The sequence below is a fragment of the Malaya genurostris genome, chromosome 2 (assembly GCF_030247185.1).
Source record: "Malaya genurostris strain Urasoe2022 chromosome 2, Malgen_1.1, whole genome shotgun sequence".
Classification (NCBI taxonomy): Eukaryota; Metazoa; Arthropoda; class Insecta; order Diptera; family Culicidae; genus Malaya; species Malaya genurostris.
Window position 1 is genome coordinate 175320293 of NC_080571.1, and position 27045 is coordinate 175347337.

The 27045-nt window shown below is 38.2% G+C and overlaps 1 protein-coding gene across 10 annotated transcripts in view; it reads right to left on the reverse strand.

The window, feature by feature from the left end:
- Nucleotides 1-27045, reverse strand: part of LOC131427551 (neuronal acetylcholine receptor subunit alpha-7) — a 1487406-nt gene that overhangs the window by 419168 nt on the left and 1041193 nt on the right. For all 10 annotated transcript variants that reach the window (XM_058590843.1, XM_058590842.1, XM_058590845.1 and 7 more), the window contains one exon: nt 11282-11476. In XM_058590843.1, the coding sequence (XP_058446826.1) occupies nt 11282-11476 (195 nt within the window). The remainder of the gene's footprint in view (nt 1-11281; nt 11477-27045) is intronic.

Genomic DNA, 27045 nt, shown 5'->3' on the forward strand with positions numbered 1-27045 from the left:
AGGGTGTGGCCGGATGCGGTGGCAGGTTGAAGACAAAGATAACCGTGGAACCACCAAGATGTCAGAAGGAAGAACAGCAGAGTTGAAAAATCGGAGCAGAAAAAAATTTACGAAGACTTAGTATGGAAGACCGTGAGACAAATTGAACTAATGGCAACGCCACAAAATGCTACATCGACAAGTACAACTGATAACTAAACAAGAAGGAAGTAAATGTAGTCAACACAGTTGAAGATGACTTGCGTTGGTATGCCACAATGCTACAAATTGCTACCCCATATTTTAATCAGTGAGCATCGCCAAGCTCAACTGAATACCATAAACAAACATATGAAAATCAAAGTTTATTAATACGTGGAAAACTAAAACAATACGGAGAAAACAATAACGAAATCAAATGAAATACAAGAAAAACCGCCTCAACACATTTTACCCTTAGAAGAAGATTCATCACATTTTTGCGGAACGATCATTACTACTGGCAGTAATCCCAATGTTACCCAAAACGCAAATGAGACAACGCTCAATTCTTAACTATACCCAATGAAGCGAATGACTAACCAACGAGAAGCTCTAATATGAATCATCAACACAGCAGAACGAGTCATTAGGAATGAAAACGACACGGTACCCAGAGTCTGAGACTCGCAACCGATCGATGACCCCACAGACAAAGCTACGGTAGAAGCATACCATGTAACAGAAGGGCGTCAAAGGAGAACAGGACGAGGACCACCGTAAGGTTAGGAAATTTAATTCACGTATATAAAAAACGAAAACAAGAAAAAAAATTATATGTGTAAGTAAGTCCAACATCAGTAATTATAAATACAGAAATTTGTGATCCAGCTACAAACCTCATTGTTATAAGCCGACGCATTCGACTCGATGTTAACGCTTCAGGAAACATCAAGCTCAGTAAGTAAGGGGGCATGCAGTGCCCTCAGCAAATTTTTATTTTGAGTTTACCAATATTGTACAAAAGTAGGAAGTTGTGAAGAAAACTCAACAAGCAAATTCTCATATCAGTGGAACCGCTACCTTGATGTATAAACTTTGTTATAAAAGCATGGACATTTCCGAGCATTAGTCATCGCAATGATGTTGTAGAAACTTTGTTATAAAAACATGGACATTTCCGGGCATTAGTCAGCGCAGCAATGTTGTAGACACAAAGTTTTTTTACGGACCCTAGTCACTGCCACTGGCATAGTGACAGTGGTCTCGGTTCTTCGGTAGAACTTCGGGAGAAAGTCGGATGAACCTCCGACTCAAATCGCAAGCTCAGTTTGTACTAAAATCTTCGGGTTTCACCCGAAAGTATATGTTAGGAGTTCAAAACCCCTAGATTGGGAAGAGTTAGCAGCCAGCCAGTTTCAGAGAATTCGCGTAAAATATCCGTCTCGGGCGTCGTCAGTTTTCGGATAGTTGTCCGTCAATCAGTGGTCAATCAGTCGCAAGTTACGGTCGTCATAGTTTAGAGCGTTGTCAGTAAAATTTTAGGACGAACTGAAAATATTAAACATTGTGCGATTAACACTAAAAGGAAAAGGTCGTTTACGTGTTAATAATCGTTTATCAAGTAGTACCATTCCGTGTACAATATCGTTGTAAGAAAAGAATCCGCTAAATGTGACCGACAGAAAATCATGAAAACAATTTTGAATAGTGATAAGGAAAGAATCCGACAAGAATTTTTTTCTTGTCTCCCTCTTCGGTCGATCCGGAGTCAACCCGTTCGAGGAATCTGCCTTTTCTTGTTGGTCGAGCGCTAGGGGTGGGGAAAGATTTAATATTGAATTGTGTTTGGTTATTCTTTGATGGTAGTGTTGCCTTTTTTGTTGCTGGTTTGGCTTTCGAGTGGCGACTGTTTTGGTGATTTGGGCCGGCAGGGAAGTTTCTTTCTGTGTGATGCTGTTATTATGCTGGTTTTTCAACAGCGACTGAATCTGGTGTCGCATCACCGCTATTTGTGTATTCGCCTCCTGAAGCGCCCTACGGAGTTGTACTATTTCTGAGTCCGTGGATTCGACCTGCTTTTGGGTGCGGAGGGAGAGGAAGCGCGATCATCCGGCCCTTCTCATCGCTCCCCGCGTTCAAGCGATCTTGTAGTTTGTTGGCGTATGATTAGTCGGGTTGGTTTTGACTCATCAAAGCACGGGCTTCCGGGAAGAAAAGTCCCGTTTCGGTTTTCAGTTTCACAATCGCCTTTTCCTCTATCCATCTCGGGCATTTGTGATTGCGGGCCGAGTGATCGACGCCGCAGTTAACGCATTTTGGGGGGCTCGGGCACGGTGTTCCTTCAGTGTTTTCGTGTGATGTACCACAGGACAGGCATGTGGTTTGGTTAAGGCAGAATCGACTGCCGTGTCCAAACCTCCCGCACTAGTAGCATATCATAAGAGATGAATAGTATGGTCGTGTGGCAGTCCGGATCAGACCGATTTTGACCTGTAGAGGGCGGGCAGAACCGATGAATGAAAGGACGATGAGGGGGTGTTGGAAACGGCCCCGTGCTTCTCTTGTTGATTCGACGAACAGCGCAGACATTTTGCTCGCGGAATTCATCCAAGAGGGCGTTTTCACTCCAGTCAATAGTGTCCAGGTCGCGGATCACTCCCTGTAAAACACTGAGGGTGGGGTGGGGGGCAACTTCAACCCTCTGACCATCTATCAGCTCTTTCAATCCAAGCAGAGCTTCTAAGGTTTTTCGCAAGGATGCGCCCTTTTGGTGGCCTCGATCGTTTTGAGTGGGTCAAAACCCAGAATCCCCTGCACAGATTTGGCTTTGATGAAATGATTGGGGGGCAGACGCGCGTCGGCCACTCTTTCCTGACTAACAGCACGCAAGACGAGAGTCTGCCTATCGATTTCATCTCCCGAGTTCAGGAACTCCGGGAGGCGGCTACTAAGTGCGAGGGGGAAATTGAACGGTGGTGTGACGTAGAGTGGTTCTAGCCTTCGAACCGGAGGCTATCGCCCTCTCCGAGGGCTCTGGTTCCGTCATTTGTTTGGCGGGGGGAGGGGGGATTAAAGAGTTGAGGGTGTTTTTATTTCGGAGGAGGTTTTATGTGAAACTACGTTATAATATGAAGTGATAACAAAAGAATTTATAATAAAAGTGGAACTAACGTTGCTATCCGAGATGCAGGCGATGCTTGCCAGTAGGCTCTGCAATTGCCATGCTGTTCCAGTCGGCATGGCTATTACGCGCTGCTTGTGAACAGAAAAGAGTTCACTACACGATTAATCCCGTATGTGCGGCTTTAAACAAGATGGCCGTTCGTTCGGCTGTATGAAGCACTATTATTCACAATGGCCGTCCGTTCGGCTGAATGACACTGTACTATCGTTATCACTGCTTCCACTATGTCGACTATGCGGTTTCACTACCACAGCTAACTGGTGATTTATTTGACCCTTTATTCAGGTCACCGTCCATGCGATTTTCTATTATCAATGGCTGTGTCGGATGACTGAGCCCGAGCTCCGGAGCCGTATGGCAATGGCGGCCCGGAGCACGCTTTCATTTACCACCGGACTATTACGACAAATTTTTCGCTTTAAACACGCTGAATTAGACGGAACCGGTGCACTACCGTTATTTACGCGCGACTGTGTTTTTCACTGGAGGAGGATACTGATTACCGATGGAATGATTTAAAGACTCACACTCGCGGCGGGATCGAAAGAGCGAACGATCCTATCAGTACGCGTGTTCGATGCGAACTGCATTTGGGTATTCTGTGATCTGTTGGTACAAAAAATGAGGAGGTTTTATGCCTACTTGAGTCATAGTGATAGATTGATATTAACTTATCTCCAGTGGGCTTTTCCCTACTTCAAAAATAAAGAAATTACAAATCCCAAGTATCGGGAAGCTTTTGCTACTCTGTAGCTAACATGTTGCTTAAATATCAGTATTCAACACATGTCGTCCTCTCATTCAAAGTACCACCAATGCAGTTGTCAACCGAACAGGATCTTTTGTTCGTGTGAGTATTATGATTGAGAATTTCTGGGGAATTAGAATCATCCAGTTGATCTCACACCAGCACAAATTAACAGGTCGCTTAGGTCGCTGAAGTCCAGCGGAGTAGGTTCGATCCAAACCCGAGTTTGTCTAGTTTAGCAATAGCAATAGTGTGATTTATTTAATCGGACGTTGCTGAGAGATCCGTGTATAAGATGGTCAAATTCGAAGATCGAATTGAGCTCACTTCAGATTCCAAAGATATAATGGTATAAGTGAAGTAAACGAGAAAACACAATTTTAACAAGCTAAAGCTCGTTTGGAAGACACTATTGAGTCTTTGAACAAGTTTAAAATTCAAACTACTGTCATTTACGGCTCCGGCACAATAGTAGTATGAGTGACGCAAACTACATAACTCATGAGTCGTTTTTAATAATTTTAGAATCGTTCGAGTCAAATATATGGTTTTGGATCTTGTTCGAAGATCAAATTGTTTTCTTTCTGATTTTAGAGATGTAATCGTACAAGTGACCTAACTGCACAATTATTTCAGAAAGTATCTGAAGATCTCGCTCATATGTATTGTAGCTGATACATTTGGGTTGAGGAATAGTGCCGAATATGTAACGTAATCGCTGGATCATGCTTTTGTGAGCTACCCGAATCAATTTGAATTATTTGTATAAAAAATGAACCCAAATTTCTGTTAGAAATTATCTCAAAAAACAAATAAAAAAATATTTTAATGCGACAGAGTCAAAAATCGAGAATGACATTATCACACCACTAGCTGAATTAATAACAAGTTTTGTCTATTCTTTCAATTTATAAATAACCACATTAGAAAATTTAGCGCAACAGTTGAATGTTTTTGTTTTTTATTAACCAATATATTTAATAAGGCACTTCTTAAAAGTACTTAAGGCAAGGATAACTTATTGAATTTTAACCTTTTGTATTCGGTTCACGTTGTTCAACACTTGGGGTCCAGTCTCCAGTGGTGGTCGGCAGTAGCTGATATTTGTTTGTTCCTGTGAATCCGCGAGAAACAACCCCAGGCTACGAAAACCCGGGGTTCGGCCCGCATTTTGGTCGTCGACTGGAGCGGATTTCTGTAGACGATGATGGTGATGTTGTTGAAGAGAATAAAAGAAGCATAGAGAGGTAAATGTTGTGAGAAACGGTATACAAAAAAGGGCCATGGGAACAGAGTGACTAAAGAACGATATAACATAGATCTAGTTAGTTGACATCGACATAGTGAAGAGATGGAGAAAGTGGGAGTGAAAATGGTAGTGACAAAACCATCAATTTAGTTCTAATGAAGATGGTGGACAGGGACAAGAAAGGGATTGAGATAATCGAGCGGATGTTAGTATAGAACTTGTAAGTAAAGAATTCTTAGCCACAGTTGAGACATCATCGAGGAATAGGAAAAACTTTCTGAGCAAGATATAACAATTTACATTTGTATATTGAATTTTTTGAAGAACTGATATGTGAGAAGCATATATGAACTATCCCGACTCGCCAACACATCTCGATCCGGAACCACAGACAGTCTACAATGGGCCCTGAGGGATTCCAGTAGCTTCGACCTGGCGTCGCGATACTCGCACGACCACATGACATGCTCGATGTCCTGATAACCCTCGCCACAGGTGCAAAGACCGCTCCCCATGAGCCCAATACGCTGGAGATGTGCATTAAAAGTGTAGTGATTTGACATGAGCCGAGACATAACACGAATGAAATCGCGACTCACGTTCATCCAAATGAACAAAGGTTTCGTTGATACCCTAGGGATAATGGAATGTGGCCATCGTTCCAGTTCGCCATTACTCCATGATGGTTGCTACCCGAATCAATTTGAATTAATTTGTAAAAAAAGAACCCAAATTTGGGTTACAAATTATCTCAATAAAAAACAAAAAAAAAATTAATAAGACATAGTAAAAAAAATGACATTATCACATGACGAGAGATACTGATAAATTCATTGACGGGGATTGGTCTTTCATAAATATCAACTTCTAATGCACCCACCTTAGGCAACAAGTCTGCAAATATCCTTAGTCTGGATCCCTACCAACAATGCGATGGGATCCAGACTAAGGGTATTGAAGACCATTCAGATAAAGAACGAATGAAATCGCGACTCACGTTCATCCAAATGAACAAAGGTTTCGTTGATACCCTAGGGATAATGGAATGTGGCCATCGTTCTAGTTCGCCATTACTCCATGATGGTTGCTACCCGAATCAATTTGAATTAATTTGTAAAAAAAAGAACCCAAATTTGGGTTAGAAATTATCTCAATAAAAAACCAAACAAAATTTTTTATAAGACAGAGTAAAAAAAAATGACATTATCACATGACGAGAGATACTGATAAATTCATTGACGCGGATTGGTCTTTCTTAAATATCAATTTCTAATGCACCCACCTTAGGCAACAAGTCTGCAAATATCCTTAGTCTGGATCCCTGCCAACAATGCGATGGGATCCAGACTAAGGGTATTAAAGACCATTCAGATAAAGCTCTCAAATGTGTCCGTATTTTCCCAGGAAATATGGGGGGATGTTTCCCTGGATTCATTGCTACGAGAGCTTCTATTGTACTTAGACTGTCCGTGACAAGGAAGTAATGATCTTTGGGCAAGGTTTCAATGATCTCAATGGTGTACTGAATAGCGGCTAATTCTGCGACGTAGCCTGAAGCCGGATCACTGAGTTTGTACGAAGCGGTGATGTTCTGATTAAAGATGCCAAAGCCTGTGGACTCGTTGAAGTTTGATCCGTCAGTGTAAAATATCTTTTCGCAGTTGACTGTTCTAAATTTATTACAAAAATTTTTATCGATCACTTGAGGGCGTACGTGATCCAGAATTCTACAAATCTCTCATGGATGTGTCGAAAACCACAGTAGATTCAGAAGTATTCAAGAAATGCACAAGGTTGGATACAAATGAAGAAGGAATAATATTCTGGGCCATGTAATCAAAATACAAGGACGTAAAACGGGTCTGAGAATGCAACTCGATAAGCCATTCGAAGTTTTCAATCACCATCGGATTCAAAATATCGCATCGGATAGGCAATCGATATGAGATATCACAGAATCGATTTTTCAACGGTAAGATACCCGGCAGCACTTCGAGACTCATCGTATGAGTTGACTATATGCAACATAAGGCAATACGCAAACAACGATACTGAATTCTTTTCAGTTTGGTAAAATATATGTTCGCCGTGGATCGGATGCAGAAGCATACGTATTCCATCACGGACAATATCATTGTTGGGTACAATCTGATAAGGTCTCCTAGAGTGGCGCCCCACCATGGTCCGGCTATTGTACGAAGAAAGTTGATTCTCAATACAATACAATCTGATCAGGTATCCTAGAGTAGAATGAAATCAAATCGAAACCTGCTCCATTAACTACCACACAGCGCTGGCCATTTATCGAGGGTCGCCATCCAGCCAAAAGATCTCGTGGACCTGATTTGGAACTAAAAGCTTCCGAATGCAAATCTGGATCGAAGCAAGTCGGAGAGAACGTTGTTTGTGTTTCAGTTCGTGAAAAGCAACCTGACAAATTTTGACTATATTTGTCTCGTATACGTCCAAACGTCAGACGAGGAATTTGCTGCAAAGATACGAGCCAATCTTGAAATGAATGAGGATCCAGTAGTTGTTAAACTGGTCGTCAAAGGTACCGATGTTAGCGACATGACCTTTGTATCATTTAAAGTTGACCTCTATCCTGCATTACGAACTATTGCCTTGAAACCTTCAACTTGACTCTAGGAAATCTACTTTCGTCAATTCGAGGAGAAATCCACCCAAATTTTTTAAACCTGCTGCTGTGGATCAATCTCTAACGCCTGCTTCAACGCAAGGAGGAATAGCTCAGCAGTGATATATTGCAGTATACTGGGACGCACCGTAGTTGATATTGTGGAAGCCCCTGACCCCCTACCCCAGTCGTGCAACCGCTGCCAGCATTCATCCGCCGTTCTGGTCCTGCGGGTAGGTGTGATGAAGGAGTCTTCCAAACTACTCTACTTGGCAAGTATCCGTTAGCTTCCAGATTTTCAAGCGCTGATTCATTTCATCCTGTATAGCAGAATGACGAACAAGATGAGGCCGATATCTAGGTTTACTATCTGCATGTTCGGGGATTGTGAATATAAATCGACGGGATCTTCTTAACAACTAGTCACTGCAACTTCGATGTCATCGTTTTGACTGGATAGCCGAATCAACTCTCAGTAGTTATTTAGGAACTCCTGCAATGTTTTTCGCTGTGACCGCAGTCCTGCTAATAGTGACAAAGAATCGTTTGGTGGAGTATTGATTGCCATTTCACGAAGCATGCCAGCTCTATTATTGAAACGGTAAATGGTAACTGAACAAGTGTGTCCAAGTGCTACACTGCGGTGTAGAAAGTTACTACTATGCGGTGTGTACATTCCCCCGGATAAAAACCAAAACGTTAATGTGACCGATGCGCACATTTCATCTGTTTCGGAATTGTGCTGTAAAGGTTCTGTAAATGATATTGTTCTGGTGTGTGGTGATTTCAAACAGTCCCGCATTGTGTGGAATCAACGGCAAGAAACACACTCCGCTCGTTCTTTGTTGCCATCCGCTGCTGGTATAGATTTTTTAAATCTACATGGAGCGAACCAGTACAGAAATCATCTTGGGCGATCACTCGATCTGGTCTTCTGTTTTTTTGAGCATAAATTAGCAGTTGATTGTAGTGTCACTCCACTGCTACCCGTCGACCCGCATCATCCGCCCTTAGTTATCTTGTTACCTGCTGACTTCGAAAACAATTCCCGGAACATGGACTCCACCAATGAATCAAGAACATTAAATTAGAGAAAAATAAATTTCTAGCAAAACGTCAACTGGAGAGCTTTGCAAGAAATCAACAGCGTAAATGATCCTTTTTCTGTAACAAAATATTTCAAGTTCAAATTTGCCTTTCGTGAAACGGCCAATAAGGAAGACAGTCGGGCACAGCAATGCTTCGTAAAATGAAACGAATTCGAAATGCTTGTAGCGTAAACATCGTCGCTGGCATAGCTCTGAAACAAAACGAATGTTTGAAAGTACCAGTGAAAACTATCGTAAGATAAACGCGGGGTTGTATAAATCCTACGTCATTCGGGTTAAAACACGGGCTTAGTGCACATTGACACATTTTTTATCACTCCCGATGTAATTGTTGCCGCAGCGTAGAAGTCGAAACGATCGTTCTCGGCCGGACCAGATGGTATACCTGCAGCGGTGTATAGTCAATGCGCTTCTGCCTTAGCCTCAGTCAGCACGAATCTCTTAGATATCTTTTCCACTTGTTTTTTGAGTTTCCATAATAGAGGACAAATTGATGAAGTATACACTTATCTGCAAGCAACTTTCGACCGAATTGACCACCGAATACTCTTGTGCAAAATGTTGTGGCTGGGAGTAACATAAAAGTTTACTGACTTGCTACGTTCTTACTTGTGTGGTAGAGTTCTGCGAATTAAAATCGTATCCTTAAAAATATTAAGCTCCTGCGTATCATATCCTTTCTCAAATCGATCAGGAGTTCCTCAATGCAGCAATATGGGTCCACACAATACTACCTTCAAGAAACCCTTTGAATAAATTCAGCAAGCGTATTTGGCGGTGACAGGCAGATTCTTCAACAAGTTGAATTTGATTCTGTCTAGTCCCAGGGCTTTATTGTTACACGACAATACATAGGAATACATAGGCCAGGAAATACAGTTTTAGCAAAATTAAATATCCAGCGGTTAGAATATTCTTCGCTTTCGTTCATGGTGTTATAGTTGCGTATGCATCGGGCCGTATTGGAAAGAGTGCTCACCGCCACTTTAATAACCACGTTTCTTCGCTTTAGTCAAGTTTTTTATTTTAACGTCTAATGCCGCCTAATTTTTGATAGGGCGTTAGAGCTCACAGAAACAAAAGATTAATCTTTAACCGAATTAGCACGGATTAGCACACAATTCACAACTGCTCTACCACGAATTAGTATTCGAACGGTACGACGGTCGGGCTAGGAATGAATGTTTTTGTTAATTGTTGTGTTGTAGTACAGATTGCACCATCCTGTTGAAACCAGTATCAATTCGAACAATGGGCATCACAAAATCATTCATCATGACTCGATAATGATCGCCATTAACACCAAACTGTAACTTTTTGATCGTGTATTCTCAATTAACTGAGGTTTTCCAATAACTTATTATCACCGAGAGAACTTTTAGCTTTACTTTTCGAATGTTTTGGTTTTCACAGTTGAGAATTCATTTTGAAAACTGAACAATTTCTGCGCGTTATTTTGATGTGTACTGTTCGGTGGTACAATTGGAATGACGCTTACAACGCGATATGTTATCAGTAGACCTGACAATTCTGTTTTTGGGTTGTCGATGCTTCCACTTAAATAGATCACCCTGTACCATGAAGCTTTTTATTCAAATACATGAGAAGGCGTTCGCGATAACCCACTCACCATTCCATTATTCGTCCAATTCAATATGAGGCTTCCCTGTCGGAATTGAAAGCCTCATGTCGAAACGGACGAATAGGAGAATGTCGAAGTACTGTGAAGTCGGGGACTATCACAGTCACTGAAGACATATAGTTATGGACTAACCCAACACACGGATCAGATGAACCTAAAGTTTTCACATGTTCCACACGTCAAACCAGATATTAGATGCCTTCAACGAACGCACGCATCCGGTCACCGAAAGCCATCGCCCCAGCCAGGTGGTACCACGCTGTAACGACGACTTCAACACGAATCAACAGGATAACCGCTGAGACAGCACTTTAAGGCTCGATAGTTAGGGCTCAGATACAGACAGGGAATATAGTTAGTTCAGTTCTATTTCAGGATTCATAGTATCAAGAGGTGTAATTATTTTTAAAAACTCTGAAATAAAAGTTAACACTTAACTATATATCGGTGTCTCTTCCCAGTCTCATTTATTAATTTTTGAAAAATTTTATTCTATTCCGCTGCCTTCAGATTAAGGAATAATATTATACGGCATAGAAATATCGGGAAGGGAGTCCGTCTGTCTGTTGTTATTAATCCGTGCTAATTCGCGTGCTTCTGCCAGAGGTGTGGAATATCAGCCAACAGACCTGTGATATCAGCAATTTTTCATTTACTACAGAATTTAAAAAAATACTTTCTCTTCTCACTGTTGAAACCTGTACTGCAACTGTCAATAAAATCCACAACACCATTTAGCGTTATAATTACCTAATGTTAGCTTTTCACCAGAGTCCGGTGGTAGTGTAAAGCCCAACAAAGCCATCGAGGAAATTAAGACACATGGTACTATCAAGTTAAAAAAATAATACAACGTCCTTCTACGAATTTGAATGGTAAATGTTATATCCACATAGGGCTCTGGGCAGCACTGATATGTTATAGTATTTTTTTTTCCTGGCATTCCTGTTGAAGAAAAATAAATAAATTTTATTGATATTAAATATCACAAATATATGGACTAGTAAAGTATATGCGGTAAGAATTCTTAAAATCGTTTGAAGCACAACAGGCTGTTTTGTGTGAAAATATTGAGAGCCTACTTAATACGCGTGCTTCACAATCTCGAATCACATGCTTAATTGAGTATGGAGGCCAAATAAACAGTATACATATTTATTAAGTTATTTTCCGCTACATAAATTGTGTTCAATGATGTCATATCATAGACTTTCTATAACACAGTCTTCTATGGAATTACGAACCATTATGCAAGTGAGTTAATAAAGACTGTCCCAGAAAGTATGCACACACTTTGATATCGCTGTAAATAATTCACAAGTGGTAGATATTCAAATTTTATTCGACACAGTGATAATATTAGACTACAACAACAGAATATTATTCTCAACATTTGCTACTTAGCCATTGTAGACTAGCTGGCACACCTTCTTGCGAACGTTCCTCATTAAATTTCGTACAGACTTCTTTGCGACAAGTTTTGACACTTTTTTCCAATCTTTTTCGAACTGTTGGATGGTTTCGGCTGCCGAGACATGTTTCCTAAGATGTGCCCAAATTCCTCAATTGGTTAATGCAAAAAATTCCACAATTGGTCGAAGTTGTGGGCAATTTGGTGGATTCATGTTTTTTGGGACGAAAGTGACATTTTTGGTAGTATACCATTCTACCGTTGATTTCGAGTAGTGGCAAGAAGCAAGATCTGGCCAGAAGACAACAGCATCCTTGCGGCTTCGAATCAAGGGTAGAAGTCGTTTTTGATGTGGAACACATCTTTATTTTCTATATAGGGGTGCAAATCAGAAACTAATAAAAAAAACTACACGTAGAAATGTGGTCAGGTTTTAAACACTTATAGCTCAGTCTTTTTTGTATCAATTATTAATATTATTTCATCATTTGATAGGAAATATTTCTATGTTTCGATTTGAATGTACCAAGCCACGTATTTTCAATTATATATGATTGAAATTTTGATTAGTAGCGAGCAGTGTCCTATTTGGTTGCTCTTTGGCATACCGGATTTCCCTGCCATAGACGACGGTTTGGAAGGAGTAAGCGATGAATCAAAGAGAGAACATCGCTCTGATTGGTCAATCGATGCAAAAGCGAAGCTGTTGGAAGCACGCAAATCTATAAATAGAAGCGAAATTAAAGCTAACATTTCAGTCCTACTCCTAGCATGCTAGAGGTAGGTTGTTGCTAGACAGCAAGACAAAAACGTGCCATAAAACGATTTGAAGCTTTAAGGGCTGATGCCAGTTGTTAGCGTAATACCGTGTCGCTCGCTGTGCGAATTAAATTTCTCTTAATAGCAAAGTCTTGGCATTACATTCCTTTCGTGGAATCTGGCCTTTCTGTTTCAACAGACTTCGCAGCCGATTTTTAGTGTACAGAATCATTGCATGGCTAGTACTATGGATCCTACTGACACTAAGAATCCTTCCAGATCGGGGCTCGAACATACGACAACTGGCTTGAAAGACCAGCGTCCTATGCTTTTAACCGCCAACTCGGGACATGCTCTCTCGTAAATGTGTAAAATAACTCTCGATGTGGCCGGGTGGCCAAGAAAGTTTTGATATTTTCGGTTACAAGATTGACTACATCACATAAAATCCAATAAAGCTATCGCTTGTTTGGCAGCCTTGATGAGCCGATTTTATTTCTCTCTCATGTTTCGTTACGTTACCAGGATACAAGAGCAGAAAAAAATGGTTCCGCCATAGAAACGTACTTACCATTACAAAAATAACATTCACTTAATTTTATCGCGACAACATATATGTTTTTATGCACTAATCGCATCTAAACTAAATTATCTAGACATTGTCAGAATAGATTTTTGATCCATGCTTTTGAAGGCGAGATATTCAATGAACAAGTTGAAAGTTGCCGTTTTCAGCTAAAGTCAAACAATCATTCTGAAATTTTCACAGAATAATCTAAACTAAATTTCTAAGAGATTGTCTGTTGGTTTTTTTTATATTCGTCACCGTTTCTGAGAAAGTCAGATTTGAAGCGTGAAAATAGCCCTTTAAAACGCCCTAAAACACACTGGCCTCAGCCCTTAATTGGTATACTCTGATCTTGTGTCATGCAAGCTCGGAATTTCATGTCATGTCGTTTCCCCATGAGAAATTGACAACTACCTCTGGAAAAATTTTGAGTGGTTAAGATTAATTTCTAATTTATATTAGATGAACTCGATTGATAATGAGAAATAGTTTATCGCTTCAAACGAAATTGCAGAATGGTAGAGAAATTTAACGGTAAAAAACTGCTTGCACAAAAAACTTGAACACAAGCTTGGCCAAGAGAAGCTTAATTATCGAAATCGCAAGTATGTACAAAGATATAATTGCATATATTTGGGATAATGGTGTAATTTCGTCGGTCATAAAACAAATACAAATCAAGATTGTAGATCATTACAAATTTTGGTTGCCTTGATCCACATCAATGGCTCGAACAACCCCATGGGGCTGATCCTTGTAGTTTTGTAAACATTCGAAATCTTACCGCAGCTACAAATTGCTTGCCAGACCATAGCTTTCTTACCAAATTTTTCGACTTCAATCGATGTTTCGGACTGGTTTAACACTTGCTCTTCTCGCACCATAAAATATTGTGGTCCCGGTAAGGATTTGTAATCGAGTTTCACGTAGGTTTCGTCGTCCATAATTATGCAGTTCAAATTTCCAGCAAGCATCGTATTGTACAGCTTTCGAACCCTCGGCCTGATCGATGCTTCTTGTTTCGGACTACGTTTTGGTTGTTTCTGCTTCTTATAGGTTCGAAGATTCAAACGTTCTTTAGCACGAAGAACATTTGGCTTCGAAGTGCCCCTTTTTTTTGGCCACATCTCGAACTGAAACCTCCTTCTTTTGCTCGAACGCCTTCAGTATACGTTTATCCAACTGAGAGTTAGCAGAACCTTTTTTCGACCCATTTTCGGTTTATCATCAAACGTGTTATCCTCACCGAACTTCCTGGTTGCATTTCGCACGGCTTTTTCACTTACTAATTCCATTTTTGCTATCTTTCTCAGTAACAGTCCGCATTCAGTGCACTATTTGTACACAATTTTTCGAAGTTGTTCTGCTGAAAGTCCACGCATTTCGAAACAAACTAATGAAATCGAATAAACAACTGCACAAGTGGTTAGAGAAGAGTTAGGCTGTTTTCCCACCTCACCCAATTCCTAATTCCCTTCCATGTTTCATTTATTCTTCCCTTCCCGTCAGGAAGTTAATGAGAAGCTACGGCAAGGCACAAATCTCCAAATAACTAAGGGAACATGCCCTTTGAGCCAATTAGTTTTGATAACATAGGGTTTCATTCAGTAAAAAGCATTCAAACGAAGAGGTTGTTTTTCGAGACGAAGACAACTGTAAGCTGCAAATAGATTGGTTGGGTGGTGCTAATCGCAAAGGCTGCTGCAAAGCCAATATTCGGGGCGATTCCAGTTTCATAAGTACCTGAAATAGTGGAACTCACTTCACTGAGAAAGATGGCCTAACCGATTTGAGAACTGTTTCATTTTGTAGGTTACGCTAGTTCATGCACTAGCTTTCATGTTTTTTAAAAAAAATCAAACAAAACTGTTGGAAGAATAAATTTTTTATATGAGAATAAGAGAGATATGAGAAAGGCATCATTACACCACTAGGTGGATAAAAACAGGTTTTACTTAATTTCGTGTGATTTTTTGTGCTAATTTCGGAATTCTACTTTTTCGGAATTGTTTACTAATAGAGAATTAAAATAATTTTCGAATTCTATACATTCCGAAATAATTCTAAGTTTGTGATATTAAAATTTTAATATTATATCGATTATAATTGATGTCGTTTAGGATAGCGGAAAATTGTATGTTTTTGTTCTTAATTGCTTGTAAAACAAAAACCATGCGATAATTTTTTAAAAATTGTAGTTGTTTTTTTTTGCCATGGGTTAGTATATGGAATTCATATAATTTTACGTTCTATTTCTTATTGTACAAAGCCGTTGACATAATTTAAAATTTTTGTGTTGTCATAAAATCTATTTTATGAATAAAAAATGAATCCAATATTTTCACTTTGATTTGCAGAAACGTTGGAACGCAATATATATCAGAAATTTTGAAATTTCCGATCTTCTACCGATTTTTTGAAATTTTGCGGAAAACCTAAAACAAAAAAAAATAATTTTAGTAGTTATCAATTGCGTTTGGGTTGTGCATAAAAATTGTTTAGATCTTTTGTCCAACACAAGAACATAATTAGTTTAGGTATATTTACCAAAATTTTTAAGATTTTCAAGGAAATCCAAGTTTCAGGTGTTTTTGTAAATTTTGTTCTTAATACATTTCCAAATAAAATAATAAAATAATATATGACATAAAATTTCAAAGTTTTGATTTGCTTTTTTTTAGCAAAAAATTGTTCGTGGTTCGTCTCGTCATCCATTGCCGTGGTATTGTTGTTGATTTCGTTGCTAGTTACTGTAGATGCGCCTTGTTGTACATTGTTTACAGTTGCTGGTTGGTTGGATGGTAAGCTGTTAACTGCAGCTGGTGTACTTTGTTCTATAGGGGTTACGTTGGATGGTTTCGTTGAAGAGGATACTTACCTATTGTTGGTGACTGTCACTGGTGTACTGGGGTTGTTTGGGGTTGGTGTAAAGGAAGCACCGTTGTCCTTTGGCATAGTTGTCTCCTTGTCCGGTTTATCACATGGCTTACCGTAGTGAACAGCTTTTTGGCAATCTGATTGTCATAGTTAACAAGTGATTTGCACGGTATTCTTGTATCCTGACTGAATGTCACATAAGAAGGTATAGGCCTTCTCAAGCGCATGCGTAACAAACGTACGCCATTTAGAATACCGGGGAAAAAATTCTTCCACTTTTCTTTTTCGATAGAGAGAATCTCTCCGTATTGGGACATAGTGCACATTATTATTGTCTTTAGCGAATTGAATTGCATCCTACTCTTCATAGAACTGGATATAAACAACATTATTGGTCTTATTGCATTGAAGTAAATGCACACGTTTAATGTCAAGATACATTTGCTCCTTAATCAAACCTTCAAGTTGTATCGAAGGTCGAATTTTGCACTGTCTGAAGTCAACAATAATTGTATTCTTTCGTACCGGCGATAGCTTTTGTTCGTTTGGTTCACTCATTTCGAGATCATTCTATTGTTCACTACACAATACTGTACTTGATTTCTTCTGTCCCGAACGTAAGCGGTTTTGGTTTATCGACTGACTTGGTTGAGACGTACGAGCGAACTGTGACTATCGGGCTATTTAACAAGTTCAAAGATCAAATGGCTGTGACTTTTGGTTCCGGAGATATGATTGTATAAGTGACGTAACAGACTAAACGCGTTGTGTTTTTACGCGCTCAATTTTCTCAGAGATGGCTGAACCGACTTTAACAAATGTATGCTCGTTTGAAAGCTACTATCGGACCATTGATCAAGTTCGAAGACCAAATGGCTGTGACTTTTGGTTTCAGAGATATGATGGTATAAGTGACGTAACCGACAAAACACATTGATTTTTACCGCTCTTTTATATATATTAGGGTGCCAGTATTTTGGGATCACTTCTAAAGCGCTAGTGCTCAAAAGTTTAAGCACCTCGAAAAATGTCCTCATGCAAAATTTGAGCTAAATCGGACATGCGTAAGGGGTGCTGCCCGGCGGATAAGGTTTGAAAATTTTCGATCTTGAAAAAGCACCAATTTTCAAAATCGAAAATATTTTTTGATGCCGAAACTCTTAGAACTGCATGAAACGTCGAGATTTAATGTCATCTCAGAAAAATTTTTTTTGAAAAAATCTACTTTTGGGAAATTTTGATAATTTTTCTAAGTCCCACAAAGTCGATTTTTTCAAAACAAAATTTTTAGGTCATCGCTTTGAATTTCGAGATATTTACGATCATTTTTAAAAGGCTCACCTTTTCTTAGTTCATCTATCTACAGTTTTCATTATAACTTGGGGTAGACAACCCTAGTTTTCGTACCACGTCTTTCCGGACGTGCCGAACGAAAACGTTGTTTTCGGCTTATTCTGGCCGATGCAGGTATGGTCATTTTGGAGTAAGCCTATGTTTGTGCTTAGGGCACATAACCATTTTTACTTTTCTTTACGTTTCGTCGTAGACTCGTCAGTGCTGAGAAGTTCAAATTGAACTGCTTATTGCAAACTTGAACTGCTTACGTGGTACTTCGGTACCAAATATATAAGTGTTTTGCAAATAGCATTAACTTTACGTCTGCTTAGCGGTTCAAGTTGAACTGTTTAAGTTTGCAATAAGCAGTTCAATTTGAACTGCTCTGCACTGACGAGTCTAAGACGAAACGTAAAGAAAAGTATTCTAGTATTGCAACGAATAAAATTATTGTAATTTGCACTGAATGAGACTGATATGCGGGTACTTCGCATGTGGGACAGACATGAGTTGATATTTTTTCACATTTTACTGAACGAACCCTCAACTTTTATTGCAATTTCAGATAGTATATTGAGGATAGATTACATTCCTCAAACCAACTCAATATTGGCGAAAATCGATATGGGACCAATATACGAGTATGGGCAGTTAATGCCAATGGAAAAAAACCCCTTCTTAATCCACCTAGTGGTGTGATAATGCCTTTCTCTTCTTTCATAACAGTCTCATGAAAATAAATTTCATACTTTTATTAAATAATTTCGGACACTAATTTTGACACCAATTGATTCAGATTGATTCAAGTAGTTCACAAAAGCATGCTTCAGTGTTTATGTCACACAGTCAGCATCATTTTTCCAAACTAGTGCTTGACACTTGCATTACCTATTTGTATGAAAACAGTGATGCTAATCTAAAAAAAAGCCTTCTCAGTCCACTTAGTGGAATTTTCATATATCTTGAAAAATCACCATAGGGGGGAGTACATGAAATTTTGGAAATCGAAAAAAAAAATTTTTGATACCAAAAGGCTTAGAATTGCATGAAACGTCGAGATTTAGTGTCATCTCGAAAAAAATTTTTTTTTTAAAAATCGACTTTTTGGGAAGTTGATATAAAAAAAATTTTTTTTTTGAGATTTCACTAAATTTCGATGTTTTATACAGTTTTAAGAGTTTTGGCATAAAAAAATGTTCGATTTTGGAAATTTCATGTACTTATGGTGCTTTTCCAAGATCGAAAATTGTTAAACCTTTACCACCGGGCAGCACCCCTTACGCATGTCCGATTTAGCTCAAATTTAGCATGAAGGCTTTTTTCGAGGTGCTTAAGCTTTTGAGCACTAGAGCTTAACGAAAATAGAGGTGATTCCAAAATTTTGGCACCCTTATATATAAGAGCGGTAAAAATCAATGTGTTTTGTCGGTTACGTCACTTATACCATCATATATCTGGAACCAAAAGTCACAGCCATTTGATCTTCGAACATGATCAATGGCACTACAGCAGCTTTCAAACGAGCCCAAGTTTGTTAAAATCGCTTTAGTCATCTTTGAGAAAATTGAGCGCGTTCAAATACAACGCTTTTTGTCGGTTACGTCACGTATACAATCATATCTCCGGAACCAAAAGTCACAGCCATTTGATCTTCGAACTTGATCAATGGTCCGACAGTAGCTTTCAAACGAGCCCAAGTTTGTTAAAATCGGTTCAGCCATCTCTGAGAAAATTGAGCGCGTTCAAATATGTTCTAAAAGTGCACACACACACACAGACATTTTCCGATCTCGTCGAACTGAGTCGAATGGTATATAACACTATGGGTCTCCGAGGCTCCGTTCGAAAATCGGTTTTTCCAGCAATTCTAATACCTTTCTATAGAGAAAGGCAAAAAGGAAAGCAGATAGGGCATATTGGGCGCGTGAAAAAAACCTGGAATGCAAAAAATCAAATTTTCATTGGTTTTTCTTCACCAATCATCCCCTACAAAGTTTTTGAATCAATCCACGAACTTCACAAAATTCGAGGGTGTAAAATTTATTGAGATTCGTTTGAAAAACAGCTGAACTATGCCAGCTCAAAGTTACCGTTCCAACTTTTTTTGAGGCTTGGTATTTGGAGTGTTAATGCCTTTAGGTCAATTCACACCTACCGGTGCTCAAATCGGAAGACACTAAAGCGATCGGTTGCGATTATTATTAAATATATTGAGTATATAAAAATGAAACTAGGCAAAAGTTCATTTACCAACTATATACACAAGGATAATCTAGATTATGCCGAGAATATCCTTATTCAAAAGGCACAATTCGAATCATATCCCGAAAGAAATGGATACTCTCGAGCGTGGTCAATATATCCATATAGAAAGCGCAATCAGAGATCTAAATCCTAAAATACTTCATAACGGAATTATGGTATCTAAAGAACTGGAACGAAATTCGAGATCGGATATAACACACGAGGTAAAATCTAAAATAAAGCAGCTTGACACAATACAAAAGGTTATTCTTGATACTATGACAATGTTATCTCTGGCAAATACGATAAATACTTCGAATGTAAAGCCAATACAAGATGGTGGATTAATATTTGATCACATGGGAACTTGTATGGTTAAAAGAAAAGTATGGAGAACAAATATTGTATTCAACATCACCTAAAGAGAGCGCTAGAATTTACGCAAAATAAAAGAAGGGATAACAGTCGGTGTTGAACATTCGTTCGCACCGCACGCGTATAGCTCTTGGCTCCTGGAAATTTTTTCTGGTTACCTAGAGTTTCATTGATTCAAGGCTTCAGTCTTTTTCAAGGCTACCTGAATCACTAACAGTCTATTTAAAGACTAACAATTAGTCAGCCTTTCTCAACGTTATACAAAGAGTGATATTAGAGTGACTAAGTGATACAAAGATTTATATTAGAGTGTCTAAGTGATACAAAGAGTGATATTACAGTGACTAAGAAATTAATCAGCCTTTTTTAAGGCTAGCTAGGAGTCTTATCGAAGATTAATTTAGCCTAGTTAATTTCATTTAAAATTTCATTCATATCAAAAATGCCTGCGTCCAACCGGAAAGGCAACAAGCCTAAGGCTAAATATAATTCAATACGGAATAAATCACAATCCGTTATTCAACATTTTTTTAATAACATTCACGATCTTATACGACAAAATTCCCTTCCGTTGATTCTATGCCGTCTAACAATATTTACGAGATTCTTTCTGAATCCGATTGTAGCGACATAGAAGAAAATTCTTCAAAAATTACCAAAACGGACGCTTGTCGTTCTGGGAAGAAACATCAATCTATGCCACCAGTTACGGTGATGATTTCCGACTTCAAAGCATTCCGTACTGAGCTTTCTACTTTTCTCCCGGAAGTAAAAGTCTCATTTCAAATCGGACGAAGAGGAGAATGTCGAGTCTTGGTTGATGGATTGAAAGATTACGAATTCGATATTTGTCCGAGAAAGTTCATAAATTTTATTCATATGATATTAAATCAGACAGACCCTTCAAGGCTGTCTTGAAAGGCTTATCAAATGATCAAAGTATTGGTGAAATTAAAAATAAACTAAAAGAAGTGCTTGGTAATACTTATGCAAAAAGAGCGAATGGTACTTCTAAACCACGCTCTGGAATTTCCCATGAACTTTACCTAATACACTTCAATCGAAGTGATATAAACAATTTGAAAACTTTAGAAAAAATACGTTTCATTTCGCACATTGAAATTCATTGGGAACATTATAAACGGCATAATCGTATGGCAAACTTAACGCAATGTCGTCGTTGCAAGACTTCGGGCATGGAACCAAAAATTGTCATATTGATATACGGTGTTTGAATTGTGGTAAATCGCAATCGAGAGACGTTTGTCCAATGAATGAAACCACTGATAAATTTTCATGTTCAAATTGCAATGGAAATCATAAATCCAATTATTTGAAATGTCCTGTCAGGGAAAAAATTTTAAACGCTCGTTCGCTTAGACAACAAGTCAAATCAACGACCTTAAATTTACAGAGCATACCTGAAAATCAAAAAGCCATTACAAATGCAACGCCTAATTCTTCTAAGGCACTGATTTCTTCGAATTTAAAACAAAAAACAGGTACGCCTGCCAATTCGTCTTCTAACGAAAACAATTTATTGACAGGTAGATCGACCTCGTCATCATCTTCTTCTAATGTCAGCTATGCCAGTATAACTGGTAGAAATCTACCACCAAACACAGGACCGCCTTGCAGTTCATCTTCTAACGAAAACAATTTATTAATAGGTAGATCGGTCATATCATCTTCTTCTAATGGCAGTCTACCTACGAATATTCCTATTGATGCGATGCGAATTTGCCATTCGCATCTGTAAATGAAGTTGATTTAGGCGATATAACTGAAAAAAATGATCTACCTACAGGATCAACTTTTTCAAATGATCATCCGAATAAATTCGACTTCATCACTTTTTGAAGCATTGCAAATCGGATGGCAATTCGCAAATAATATTATAATGAATTTAAAATTTAACAGTGATGTTAAATAATTATTGGAATATTTTAAATTGGAATGCTCGATCTTTGAAATCGAGTGAGGATGAATTTTATAATTTTCTCAAAATTCACAAAATTCATAATGCCATCGTGACAAAAACTTTTCTTAAACCAAATGTCAAATTGAAAAGTAATCCACATTAATTGGTTCATCGACTTGACAGGTTTACTGGAATGGGTGGTGGAGTTGCCATTTTCGTCCAACGGCAAATTATACATCGAATTTTACATTCTTTCAATACTAAAGTTATTGAAAGCTTGGGAATCGAAGTTGAAACCATTAATGGAATTTATTTCATCGCTGGAGCATATTTGCCATTCCAATGCACCGGCGAGCAATTAAATTTCTTTAAAGGTCATTTGCAAAAACTCGCAAGATATCGACCGAAATTTTTCGTAATAGGGGACTTAAATGCTAAGCATGTCCAGTGGAATTGTAGGCAAAATAACAGTAATGGTAAAATACTTCATAATCAACTCTCAGCTGGTTACTTCACAGTTCTTCATCCCAGTAATCCGACTTGTCTCTTCCGTGATAAACCCGTCTACTATTGATCTGGTTCTAACAGATCAGTCACATTTGTAGTGAACCGATTACACATGCTGACTTTCACTCAGATCATGTTCCTGTAACATTCAGACTTTCCAACGAAACTTTAATTAATCCAATTAGTTCTATATTCAACTATCATAGAGCTAATTGGTTGGATTACAGATCTCACATTGAAAATCATGTGGATCATGAAACTATTTTAGAAAATTCTGCGGACATCGACACAGCAATTGATAATTTGAATCTTTATATTATCGAAGCTAGAAATCTTTCAGTTCCCAAAGCTCAAACTAAATTAAATTCTCCTATCATCGATGACAATCTTCAACTGCTCATTCGGTTGAAGAATGTTCGTCGACGACAATATCAACGTTCTCATGATCTTGCTATGAAAGACATAGTTAAGAATTTACAAAAAGAAATTAAACATAGATTTACTCTTTTGCGAAATGAAAATTTCGCTGAAGAAGTTGAACAAATTAAACCATATTCTAAACCTTTCTGGAAACTTTCTAAGGTTCTTAAGAAACCTCAGAAACCAATTCCTGCTCTCAAGGAAGGAAATCAAATACTTCTTACAAATGGCGAAAAAGCACAAAAACTAGCTCAGTAGTTCGAGAGTGTACACAATTTTAATTTGAACGTAGTGAGTCCTATTGAAAATGTAGTTTCACTGAAATATGAGCATATTTCATTCTAAGTCACAATCCAAGTGTTATCACAAGATGACATTATTGAGACGAATTTTGATGAAATTAAATCAATTATTTGGAAACTTAAGAACATGAAGGCTCCCGGTAATGATGGAGATGTTGCCTTGAGACTCCTGGTTAAAATTTTCAACAAGTGTTTTTCATTAGCTTACTTCCCAAAAAGATGGAAAAACGCTAAACTAAGTCCTATCCTCAAACCTGATAAAAACCCAGCAGAAACATCAAGTTATCGACCAATTAGCTTATTTTCTTCTATCAGTAAACTTTTTGAAAAAAATATCTTGTTGAGAATGATGTCTCATACAAATGAGAATTCAATTTTTTTGCCAGAGCAGTTTGGATTTCGTCACGAACATTCAACTACTCATCAACTTGTAAGAGTTACGAGCATGATAAAAGCAAATAAATCTTCTGGGTTACCCACTGGAGTTGCTCTTCTAGACATAGAAAAAGCATTCGACAGTGTTTGGCACAAAGGATTAATAGCAAAAATGTCTGATTTCCAGTTTCCTATTTATTTGATCAAAATGATTCAAAATTATTTAATTGACCGTACTCTTCAGGTTAGCTATCGGAATTGTAAATTTGAGTTGCTACCCGTACGGGCCGGTGTTCCGCAGGGTTCGAGCGTAGCTCCAATCTTGTATAATATTTTCACTTCCGATCTTCCAAATCTACCCGTTGGTTGTCAGAAATCGCTATTCTGTGACGACACAAGTCTGTTAGAAACAGGTAGAAATCTAAGAGTGATCTGCAGTCGCCTACAAAGAAGTTTAAATATTTTCAGTGATTATCTGTCAAAATGGAAAATTAAACCAAATGCAGCAAAAACGCAAATAACTATCTTTCCTCATAAGGGGCTGTCCATAAAAGACGTCACGCTTTTTTTGACGATTTTTGACTCCCCACCCCCCCTTTGTCACAAATTGTCACAGCATCAAAGACCCCTCATCCCCCCTATGTCACATGTCACGAATTAAAAAAAATAAAATTCATCTCAATACATACTCAATATGTATGACAAAACATACAAATATGAGGAAAAAATCGATTTATTACATGCTGTCATTAGATTAAAAAATATCCCTAAAACTACAAAATTATCTAAATTATTTTATTAATATCAATTATATAAATTAACAAAAGGATTTGGTTGGAATTGATTAAACATTAAAATCATCTGTTTTATTACTCCTGAGGGTACACAGATATATTATTGTTTTAGGTAAAGAATAATATTTCCTTAGTGTAGCATACAGGGCTGAGAAAATAAAGACCAAAACCTCATCAAAACGAGATCACTGTCGGAGAATCTTTTCATTATCAGTTGATCAGTGAAATTTAAATCACATCGATCAATATTGGTACTGATCTTCCGTCACACAATGGGTAGTGATTCTGAGCTAAAATGATTCTTGATTTATGTAAGTTCAATCATTGGATGATTCGATAAGCTTTGATGTTGGTGGAGGAAAATCACATATGATCAAGATAAGACATGACATGATCTACGTTTGAAATCGTTGATCTCCTGCGCTTTTTCAAATGAAGTACAATTGAATAAACTTCATCAGAACCAGATAAGAGAAATTTTTATGATATCCTATTATCAATCCTAGAAAATCAAATTACTGAAAAAATTGTCAGTGTATAACTTAAGTTAAACCGTTTGAAGGCATCTTTTTCTTGTTTACTCACATTAGGCAAAATTTATTAATTTCACTAATTTACTCGCTCCTCCGTGCAGAAGCTTTTACATCAACAAATACACGTTTTCCTATAGAATGTAAACGTTTATTGTGGAGATTTTTTCAGGAAATAGGGCAAAGCAGTAATATAATTAGATATTTCAAAAATGCGCTCATTGAAAATATTGGACGTCACTTTCCAAAAACCTCCCCCCCTTCCCCCTGTCACCAAAGGTCACGTTTTATGAAACATCCCCCTCCCCATTGCGGCGTGACGTCTTTTATGGACAGCCCCTAAGCCAAGAGCTTCTTTTCTTAAACCAAACAATAATCACATTATCAAATTGAATGGTTTTAAATTGACATGGTCTGATCAAGCTAAATATTTAGATTTAACGTATGACAAAGAACTCACTTTCAAGGATCACATTGAAGGAATCCAGGCAAAGTGTAATAAATATATTAAATGTTTATATCCTCTTATAAACAGAAATGCCAAGCTCTGTCTAAAACACAAATTGGTAATTTATAAACAAATTTTCAGACCAGCCATGCTTTATGCAGCACCAATTTGGTCAAGTTGTTGTTCCACCAGGAAGAAAACGCTTCAAAGGATTCAGAATAAAATTCTAAAAATGATTTTGAAGCGCCCTCCCTGGTTTAGTACAAATGAGTTAAACAGCCTCACAAATATAGATCCATTAGATGTAATGTCACATAATATTATAAGCAAATTCCGACAAAAATCGATGCAATCTTCAATTGAATCAATTCGCTCTCTGTATTAGTTAGTAATTTAGTATATAAGTTCCTTTTCCCCATTACACAATACAAGTAGATTTAGAATTTTCCTTACACAAAAATCTCAGAATTGCGGAAGCAAATGATGTCCTCATGGTATCAACCAAATCATATATATAATAGGGCTGAAAAGTCACTGTTGGATTGTAATCCGGCATCGATGTAGCCCTCGTTATCATCTACTGATAACATCCACAAGCGATCAACAAAGACTATTTCACTATTGTTCATTTTTCCCGCGCTTGATCGGCGTCTCACTTCAGGCAGTATAAAAAGAGCAGTGGCGATGACTAAAAGAAGAATTTCATGTGATAAGAGCGAGTGTGCTGTATGAAAGCGAAGAGTTTACGTACATTTTAATGTTAATCGACTAGTTAAGAATGCGAGTAATGAATAAATTATTTTAAGTATTTGGTGTTTTCGGTATGTCGTGAGTTGATATTATTCGGAAAAGGTCACAAATCTATGGTTTGACCATCGGAGCGTTCCACCGCTCAAGAACCAGTGCGTTAACATCAAACAGCTGGTCCTTCGAACCGGATTACAAGGGCTCATCATCATAGGAATATCACGATATCACTCGCAATTTCCAAGATTGGTCACTACTTTATTGGTTCAACAAAGCAAGGAAGCTTTGATCTCTACACTAATCGGCGCCATCGCGGTTTGGTTGCGTTTTGGCGCTAGGTTGAAAACAAGGCATCATTATTATATCAAGCAGGTTAGTGGCTGTCCAATCTAACCTACACAATTGGTTTGTGCTATTCTTGGTTTTCGCTTTCATATGCACCATATACGGACTGGTGGATTAAACGCGGATGGCATCTGCATGAACGGCTGCGGACAACCTACATAATCGGTGTTAATATTTTAAACAAAATACAAGGCTCTTTTTTAAGAGCCAGCAGGTAATTGGTTCTCCTATATTTCTAACCTTTGGAGGTTGCGCTACTTAGGTCTTATATTTTCGGTTCATCATCGCACTATGGCGCTGACAACTTCATCGAAGGGAAAACCGCTCACACTTAAGGCGCTGCAAACTAAACTAAAAGGACTGCAAACTTCGTTTATCAATATGTATCAATTCATCGAGGAGTGTACGGAAAGCACCAAGATTAGTGAGTTTGCTGTACGGTTGGATCGGTTGGAACCATTATGGGATAAAATGAATGACATTATCGACGAGGTAGCGACTCATGAGGACAATACTGATGCGGAGTCGACCTTCAAGGAAAGAGTGGATTTCGAAA